The following is a 10,241-nucleotide window of genomic DNA, read 5'->3' as shown; positions in this document are numbered from 1 at the left end:
CTGGGCCCTCACACTGAACTGTTATAAATAGAGTAGTATATCCTGTCACATGTGGCCGCCAGTGCCAACGTCCTTCCCTCCATTACCAGAGGTATGACATTTCAGTCCCCCCAAAATACATGATAACGATAAACCCAGATAATACCACGATAGAAATTCAGGAACTGATGAATACTTTGCTACTAATATGATATACTACATGCTACTAATATTTAGCCATTTAATCATAATGTGTGGTGTTCCCCTCCTTCCTCATGGTATTGAAGTGTTTTACCCCCTCCACTTTGACTGTGATTTAAGTGTATATAGATGAACTGATTTTACCAAACTGGATTTTCTCTTTAACTCAAAAGAAATTACTAGTTATATGATCACATCTAGTTTTAATTTTTAAGTTATCAATGTCTCTGGTTTCAGCCTTGAATAATAAAAACAACATAACCGTCATATTAAGTGTTGAATTATAAGCTCATTCATGAGCCATCGTATTGCATTGCTGAGGCTTCCTAGAACTAAAGACAATTATTCTTGTAAATAAACCTTGTTACAAGTATGAAGTTAAACAGAAGCATTTATAATGAGTCAAACTCTCCTAAATACATAATTTATTCTGGATGCGCTTAGAACAATCAGCCACAATGTTAAAACCACTGATGGGTAAAGTAACTGTTCTTGTTAGAATACAATAATCTGCTGGGAAAAAAAACATGCATCCTGGGATTCACATGTATGTTAGACACAGTTACAGATACTAATCTGGTAGCATCTGTGGGAAGCAAGCACAATCCACAGACCCCACCCCACTTCCCACAAGGCTCTGAGGATCTTTTTCTAATCACGTGGTACGGGGAACTGGAGAGTTGTTGGTCCAAGCCCTGACTGGTCAGAGCGTTTTGATGGTACGAGGTGGACCTATTCCATGATACACAGAGGGTCTAATGGGCAAACAATGTTATGGCTGATCAGTGTACAAAAATCTTACTAGAAAGAAAAAAAACTCCAAAAATAACAGCAGCCAGCTCAATATGGAAAGGTGCTTTATTTTTGGAAATAATACATACATCTTCTGAACTTTCTTCATGGCACTCAAACTGGAATATGTGCATCATTACAAAAAACAATACATCATTTGTATAAAACAATATATACATGTATATAGCTTTTCCATGTCTCTACATCAGTAAATGCATGAAGGAGGAATATTTGTGTGGAATGATTGCTGCTATTTTCCGGCTCATTTCAGATCGCTCCACATGTACTGAAAATGGAAATGACTCATTCTTTAGTGGTAGAGTTGTCAAGATTAAAACCAAATACCCACATATAAAGAAAATAAAACACAAACACAGTATTAAAAAAAAAAAAAACACCACTTAGTGAACACAACTTGGTTGGGATTGTAGATACAATAAAGGCCACTGGATATAATCAGTTCAGATATCAATTACTTATCACAAATTTGTAGGGACTAAAAGCTTCCTGCCTGTATTTAAAGCTCATAATGGCACAGCAATCACAGTAATGGCATATTACAGGAAGAGCCATTTTCATCAGACATTTGGCAAAGGTAATATTAGTCAACTCGTATTCATAATGCAACAATAATGCTGCTTCATAGACGACAACAACAACAACAGATCTCAATCACACGTGATGGCAACAAGTTTTTTTGAGTTTTTCCATCATTGACTGGAGACCTCGGATAAATAAAGTGCACAATGATTTGTTAGTTTTAGGTTATTAGAGAAAATGTAGTAAAGTTGAAAATTCACTTCAAAGAAGAAAAGTTCAGTAGGTTTTAGAAGGATGACAGAAATCCCGAAGCACGTAAAGTTCTATTGTTGAAAGCGATCACTTTCATATCTGAGCGGGTCTGTGTGTGGAATGCAAGTCATGGCACTGCGTCATCTGTTGGATGCGTGACATACATTCACCTCGGTTGATCGCAAAAAAAAAACAACCCAATAAATACAATGGCAACAATAAAAGTTCAAAATGCAAATGCAAACAAATATTTATCATTACAGCACCTGCTGTTACTCTCCGCAGCACGTTCACATTTAACAGAAGACGCATCGTTTACTTTGTTGGCCTCTTTATATGCGGTAAAACACAGTGCATGGCTACAAAACCCAAAATAAATCGCGCAAACATAAAACCGTCCTGCTCAGCTGACAAATGTCCACTGTGGCCCACGAAAGCCACAGCTGCATAACTGTGCTTGAGTTGGCCTTGCTTTAGAGGAAAGAAAGCTTAGTTTATAGCTTAGCTTAGTAAGGCATAGACTGGAATAAATAAAAATTAATCTGGGTTTGTTCAAAGCAAACAAAATGCTGGACTAAGCTGTTTTTTGTTTTTTTAAACTTTCTACACACCCAGGTTGATTGCTCCTTGGTTCAGCACCTCTGCTCAAAGTCAAGCTAACAGGGCTCTTCTGACTGTAGCTTCAAACGTTCCTTCTCCTCATCTGTCAAACTACAACTTGAATACATTCATAAAACCCATCATTTAGATTTTGAGACTCAGAAACAGGATATATATATAAAAAATAAAAAAAAACTTTTACCCCTTTTTCACCAGTGTGGAAATGGTTCAATTCCAGTTCAAACACCTACTTTTGAGCATTTAAATTAAAACCAAACTGGATTTGAACCTGAAAATCAAAGATTCCCAGCTGGAAGCAAAAATAGGAGGTGGTCTTATGCTGTGGGCGAAAACATGTTCTACACATTGGAAGAGGATCTACAACGCCCTCCATTCAAGGCACATCCTTCATTACAGTGATCCTGAATGGAACCGGTTCAAGAACCAGAGCCAATATAGCAGAAGAGGGGTTTACACTACAAGCTACTATCCTGAGTGACCAAAAAAGAAAAAACCCACATAAAACACAGAACAACGTTTTCCAAGTTAGGTTAGAGCACAACGAAGACCGACAGGTTAGTTGTGGATAGAGATCTTTTTCAGCGGCATTCTCAGGATTAAAAACGGGATAAAAGCAGCAGCCCCAGTGACACGAATGAAGCAGAAGCAGCTATTACTAAATTTGGCCACCGTTTCCACAGTCAGTCGGTCTTCTTTTAAATCTGTAAAACTTCACATCTTGAGGAAACTGAAAATCCTTCCTGAGCTTTCTGTCCTACCTGCGCCACAACTCCCGCCCTCCTCCTAAACATTATACACTCGGGTCGTGGCGGATGTGGGTATGGTGGCGTTGTTCAGTGTTGATTTCGCAGAGGAACGCTCCCTTCTGACATATCTTGGCTTCCTTACTGAAAAAGAAGAAATAGAAATATTAAAAAAAAAAAAAAAAAAAAAAAAAAAAAAAAAAAAAAAAAAAAAAAAAAATCACACAACCAACTTTGAGTTTGCAAAGACACAAGAATTACACTGAAGTAATTGACATATTTGGGTTTAAGACTTAGAGCTTTTTTTGTGTGGTTTATAAAGCGCTTTAACGCCTAAATGAGACATTTAACGGCTGCGGCAGAGCTCATCCCACTCCTTACAGCTATGCCAAAAACTCTAAGCATTGCCCAACAGCCTCACATGATACCATAACCTGTTCTGCAAGCTCACAATGTGAAAACGGGTATTTTACAGACGTTGTTGTCGTCTTACCAGTTGAAGAAGGAATCATGACAGCCTAGAAGGGGAAAAAACAGAGTTATAGGTATTCCCTCGAGGCTTGAAATGTCCTAAAATGTTTCGGTATGATCAAGCCATAAAACTGACTTACCGTCTCACTCGGTTGAAATATGAACGCTGTAGAAATATATAAGAAAAATAAAAAAATAAATCAAATGATTCCACTAAAGCAAAGCTGCAACATTCAGCTCTTTTCTATCTGACAAAACTGCGCGGCGCTCACCTTTGTTGCGGCGGTAGAAGATGCTCGGTAGCCGGTTGGAGCGTTTGAGGTAGAAAAAGGAGGCGACCGAGAGGATCAGGAACAAGCTGATCAACAGTGTTCCCAGAAGCAGAGAAGCTGCCACACCTGGGCCTCCTGCATAAAAAAAAACAGGAAGTTAATTGACCTTTAATTTGCTCTTACGCATAAATAGAGAAGCTAATGAGGGCTTTTCAAACTCACAGCTCATTATAAGCTCATCATAAGAAATGTCAACTAAAATCCCACGTAATGCCGCCTTATTGAGGTCTATACGAGAGGTCTATTTCTTTCATAATTAAGACACATTTCAGCAAAAAGCAAGACATAAATACTGACTTAATGAACTCGCACCAGCACGTGTGCGTCTCTTACCGATTTTAGGAACGACAGTCGTGACTGTTGTGTGATTTTTACGCTCCACTGTGTAATCTAGACAGCACAAAACATCAGAGTTAAAAGAAAAAGTAAACGCACATCTTAAAAAGTCAGAGTTCTCTCTATTGAAACACATTCAGTGGAGTTGAGGTTTCTTACTGTAGGTGCAGACCGTCACGTTCTCCAGATCCGCAGCTGCCGAGTCACAGAATATGCAGACAGTGTTGCTGTTCTCCAGGACACGAAAGAAGCATCCTGGGGAGTTCAGTGGGATTTATTTCACATTGTTTGACATGATTGTAAAAACAACATTTTTTTTTTTGTCTTGCAATATCAAGTCGAAGGTATAGGAAATAATCCCCCCCCCCAAAAAAAAATTTTAGTCATATTTCTAACAATCAAAGCAAATGTTTTTCATTTTAGGCATAAAGCATGTGCACATTATCTTAAAGGCCTACAGAAAGCTGACACTACACCCAAGGTTAAAGGCTAAAGTTAAAGATAAACGTTCCATTAGCACAGGGAGGATATGAAGCTTCTTAAAAAAAAAAAAAACAAACAAACTCACAGTTCACTACTATTTACATTCTTCTTTACAGCTTCTTTATCATCTTAAGATTTTATAGCATAACTCGTTATTGCTGTGCCGAGGAAGCAAAGATGTTGTGCAACACCGGCAGGAAGAGAAAGCGGATGAAGAGATTCTCCATTTGTAATGCCAAAACCAGACATTATTAGAACATATTATTCATTGCCAACCAATGTTATTTTCAATTGACTGCTGTCTAAGACAATCCCAGAAGTCATGCAACCGCCACTACAGCAAAACTTTTGTAGCCCTTCAGGTTTTGTTCTTTGCTTTAAGGCCTATTTGTTTAAGTTTTAATGACACACCACCAAATTCCACAGGAATGTCATCATCCCCATTATCAACGAGTACAGAGAAATAAAGAATAATCAGTTTGCTTTAGTTTATTTTTTTTTTTTTTAAACAGATGCCTGTGGATGACTACAGCTGTGAGGAAAACAGAATCAGACCACGGCCTGGAGCCAAACCAAGTCCAAGTCTAGATCTAATTAAAAGAGCACCAGAAAAAGTACGTCTTGGTGTTCTCACGGCCCACAGAAACGCGGCTCTCTTCGTCCGATATTAACTCCCCAGACTCATAGTCAAGATGACATCATTTTCTCTAATTAATGCACACATGGAGCACAGAGTTACTCTTTTACTAAAAGACTTTCCTCGTTGAACTACACACGCAAGCTCAATGTCCGTTTTCAGGCTCTCCTGACGCTGAAGCTCCTATTTTCTCAAGTGAGGTGGCAATCGTCATCTTAAATATTTTGCCTGAACAGCTAATCAAATTCATGCTTATACGTCCTGTGCAGAACGAGAAGAAGAGACAAGCCGGACGTGAGTTATTGGCAAACAACGGCCTCCTGTCCTGATTATCCACAGATCTGCTTGCTGGTGACACTAATTTCCGCTGCTCCTGGCAGGCTGCTTTGGACATTACTGAAATGAGCTGGTTGCGTCCGTGTTAGTAGATCTGCGCAGTTTGAGGATGTCGACAAAAAACTCGACTCTCCATCAGCGCCATTTCTCATTTGCAACCAGATTCAAGTCTGTGCATCTTAGTAAATCAAGACCTGACACACTCTTTAATTCAGTGTAATTTCTTTAAAGCTCAACACTTTAAAGAGGAGCTCTGCTCTGACAAATCTCATATTGGAGATACAGAACTAATCATGTTAGACGGTCAAAACACTTAGTTGCATTCTACATATTACTGCTACCTTTCGCAGCTCTTTGTCAGTGGTGACGAATTCAAAACAGTCACATTACCTGGTTCACAGTGAGTGTCATTTGAGCACGAATTGTTCACCCTCTGTTTCTCGCCACAGCACTCAAGTGAGTTCTGATGCAGGGCCTGTAAGCAAACGGCATGCACAAGTTAACAAAGCCGTGGGACCTGAATGAAGCAAGTATGCAACATCCATTCTCTACCTTTGTTACCGGTGTCTCAGGTCTAATAAGAATCACAGTTGCAGCAAAGACCAAAAGGAATGGCAGAGCCATACTCAAAACCCTGGAGACAAAACACATGCGGATTAGATATGGATCAGTCACACATAGATGGACACACCTTAACCCACTTAAACCAACAGGACAGTTTTTAATATCCTATAGTTGTGAAACATTATTCCATAACTGGGAATATGAAAGAAGGATCCAATAAATACTTGTAGAGAGAGTCACAGTAGCTCAGACAATGTCTAAAAGTGTTGATTGATGAACATTTCAGTCTTTAGGTATGCTTCAGCCTTTTCCAGCTTTGTTAATCTCCATTATGCTTCTTTATGTTGATTCAATCAAGGTATCGTTCACAGAAACCACACTTTATTACGAAGGGAAGAGTTTGTAAAACAAAAATCACGTTTGAAAAATACTTCTTGCGTTTTGTTTTGTCCGACTGTGGTTGTGATGATGGTGTACAGAAATGCTCACCTTTTCTTGCTCCTGTATTAATAATTTAGCAGTTTCTTGTAAAGCCGTACGACTTGTGAATCTTAAGATAGTTTTTACATAAATCCCAAAAGCTATTAACTATCGTAACTTGGACAAGGAGAAAAACTAGGATTTGGTTAGAACAAAATACAATTAGTCTTTGCAACATTCAAACGAAACACCCAGCATGAATATTCATAAGAGGTTAGCAACAACAACAAAAAGGGAAATAAACAAATGACTGCTAGTCTTTATTCTCTCACTGACTGTCACGCACAACGTTATACTGTCAATGTACAGAAACAATGTCAAAAAGGAGAGCAGCAAGCAGCAGGCTAACGCCAGATGACTGATACGAGGTGTTCAGCTAGCTAGCACCTGTCATGGCATGAAGTAATAACCTGAAAGTGCAAGCATTCAGAGATCAAATACTCATATCAGCGTTCAGGAGGCAGATCTGCACATCTTTCTGAATATATGTCACACTGTTCCGTCTAAAAACAAATACAGAATCAGCAGCTGCAGTGTTATGGAAACACATAAAGTTCACTCACCAGCCAAACACTAAGCTTTGGCCCGACCAAACTCCTGGGTGTGGTTTAATAACCCGCAGGTCCTGTCTGCCGCAAAGACACTACCACACAGTCACTTTTATTTGCTGGTGGAAATGTCACCAGCTAACCTCTGTAGTCCTGCTACAGACAGATAATCCCTGGTGCTCGGTACGTGCAGCTACTTGTTGTCATTTAGCATGCAATCTTCCGGGAGTGCTTTTCAAAATAAAGTCTAGACACTTTTTTACTTAGTTACATCATTAAACGTAGCATTTCATACAGGTATTGTGTTAAAAAAGAAACAATACAGTAATATGCTTCTTAAGTTTTTTTTAATAATTACATTTTAGCCTAAAAATACACCTCAACTATTTCGGGAATAAGCATGAACCGTGCCAGTGTGGTGGTTGCACTGAACTTAGGCGCACTGTTTCTCAATTCCGGTCCTCGGGACCCACTGCCCTGCATGTTTTTGATGTTTCCCCCTCCAGCACACCTGATTCAAATGAATGGCTCCTGATCAGGCCACTGCAGAGCTTGATGACGAGTGGATCATTTGAATCAGGTGTGCTGGAGGAGGGAAACATTGAAAATATAAAGGGCAGTGGGTCCCGAGGACCGGAATTGAGAAACACTTAGGTTATTCACCTAGGCTATATTAGTTACACCTGTGTTTAAATATTCACCATATCTGAGCATGCCTTCACAATACAGTGTATGAGCAGGAAAAACGTGACTTTGTTTCTCTTTCCAGTTGTCTTATATGCTGTTTGTGCCCACACTGCTGTGTTATCTGAGTTCCCGCCTTGATTAAACACTTCAAATCCACCCGTTTTGTCATTTTTATTGCTTTTGAATCCCAAACTATTTCACTCCTACTCCACCGTAGGATTTGCTTCGGAGCTAAATGTTGATAAAGCAACAGTAGCCAAAACTAAATAAATAAACAAACAGAAAAAAAAAATCTTGGACGGAAAAGCATGCCTACGTTTGTTCCACGTTTGTACTAACGCTACCACATCGTTTGATGGTTCTTTTTCGACGGTCTGTGAAAGCATCTTTGCCTCGTTCTGACAGTTCTAACGGCGGGAAATTTAAAAGCAGTCTGTTAGCTGCTATTAGCTCTTCGTCACGTCCTTGTCACCCGTGAGTTATTTTTAAGCATTAATTATTAATTGTACACTACCGTATTTACACTGTCAAACAAGTTTTGTAGCCTGAAAACATAAAGCTAATGAAGCCTAAATGTTAAATGACCTGTGCTATAATTATGCTTGTTAAGAAAATATAGATAGTTGAAACTGCGGCTAACTGTTATCTTTACAAAAAGGATAGTAACCGCGATGAATCACGTGAGGAACATAAAGGAGATGCTGAATATCCCAAGTGGAAGCAGGTTATTAAAAGTTTAATACTTTATGATCACATTTCATGCCCCTTATGTACTGTGGACATGCATTGGACTGTTGTTTTTAAGATTTAAATCTGACAGTAGTAAAATCATACTTCATGAGCTTTTAAGTGTATATGGAACAATGTTTAGTCTTTTTGCACACTGCTCTGCTGCTTCATTAAACTGTGCTTGTGCTTTCGCACTTCACACCTCACTGGGGCCGTGATACCAGCAGAAATGGGGCTACCAGTGGCTACTCCAGTTTGACAGATTCTCAGCTTTTCTTTGGGTCTCAGTTTTGGCCTGAAAATACTCAGAGCACATCTCAGGATTTGAGTTTGTCCTCCAGAAACTCCCAACAAAGTTCACAAGAGGTGAGTGCCTCGTCTTGATGTTTTCTGTTGCTAAAGGAGAGGCAGCTGTGTCTTCTAGTGTCCCAATGCTTAACCCTGTATAAACATTATTATGTTTTGTTGAATCTTCACATTTTGTTTTATTTTTCCACTTTGTGTGAAGTTGCAGTGCAATGTGGATCATGGCGGTGCTTTTACAGTTCATTCTTGTTGTTTTGTTGCGTATGAAACGGATACAGTTTGAAAGTATTGGAGCATACAGGTTCATTGTGGAAAATCTTCAATAGATAACTGTTAGACGTGTTTATATATTCTCACATCTGAGTTTTGTTTATCTAGGGGAGTGACCCAAAGTCTTTAAACAGCTACCACACCAAACCTCTCCTATTTGGAGACTATAAGGACAAAACCAAAACCTCTGTGTTTCTGGGCAAATTTGAAGAGGACAGGAAGAAGGCAAAAGAAAAAAATGACAGGTGTGTCTTTTCTTTCTTTTAAAGTTAACTTTTTAAGTTTGATAACCAAATAAAAACGCTTGTGATTTTTATCATTTGTCTTTTTCTTTGACAGCGACCTTTTAGCCAAAGAATTACAACAGATCAGAGAAACTCTCATCAGTGTAAGTAATGACAGGCGGCTGTACTGTTTTTAGTTGTTTTTTGAACTAGTTACACAGCTCCTGTCTTTTCAATGTGGAATAAATAAAAGGATAATGCAATATGTTTTCAGATTCAACAACTGGCCACTGGCACCGAGACAAATGTAGCTGTGTGCCAAACAGCCTTTGAAAAAATGGACACTTTTGCATCAACATGTACGTTTCCTGTTGGACTGTTTTGAATTAACTTTCTGTGATCTGTGAAAATATGAAAATACAGGGTACGAGCACCTTCTACTAACAGTAGGTGGCGCTCTTTGTCTAATTATTAGGAAGTCAAACTTAAACTCTGACCATATATTTTAAAGTATAGTGACCTGAGTGCAAAGAATGTGTTCCCTTTTATGTGCTAACTTTTTAAAGTCTTCTCATTCATTCATCCTAGTGAATAGCGGTTTCATCGGTCTTCAGAGCGACATTTGCCAGAAGTTTGAGTCTTTGGCTGATAAAATAAACTCCCAGAAACAAGTGATGGCAGAGCTGGAGGAAAGAGTGCAGAAGGTGAAT

The 10,241-nt window shown here is 39.0% G+C and overlaps 1 protein-coding gene across 1 annotated transcript; it reads right to left on the bottom strand.

Annotated features, from left to right (window-relative positions):
• Nucleotides 1-1,020: 1,020 nt before the first annotated feature.
• Nucleotides 1,021-7,512, bottom strand: c3h1orf159 (chromosome 3 C1orf159 homolog). Its single transcript, XM_075461141.1, has 9 exons — nucleotides 7,331-7,512; nucleotides 6,276-6,357; nucleotides 6,114-6,198; nucleotides 4,427-4,522; nucleotides 4,265-4,321; nucleotides 3,872-4,006; nucleotides 3,740-3,765; nucleotides 3,622-3,646; nucleotides 1,021-3,272 (listed from the first exon to the last, which is right to left on the bottom strand). The coding sequence occupies exons 2-9, from the start codon at nucleotides 6,345-6,347 to the stop codon at nucleotides 3,169-3,171; spliced, it is 600 nt and encodes a 199-aa protein (XP_075317256.1). The 5' UTR covers nucleotides 6,348-6,357; nucleotides 7,331-7,512; the 3' UTR covers nucleotides 1,021-3,168.
• Between the last annotated feature and the right edge of the window lie 2,729 nt (nucleotides 7,513-10,241).

Source organism: Odontesthes bonariensis, chromosome 3 (assembly GCF_027942865.1).
Source record: "Odontesthes bonariensis isolate fOdoBon6 chromosome 3, fOdoBon6.hap1, whole genome shotgun sequence".
Lineage (NCBI taxonomy): Eukaryota > Metazoa > Chordata > Actinopteri > Atheriniformes > Atherinopsidae > Odontesthes > Odontesthes bonariensis.
Note: the sequence above shows the minus strand (reverse complement) of the source record. Positions and strands in the feature narration are given on the sequence as shown.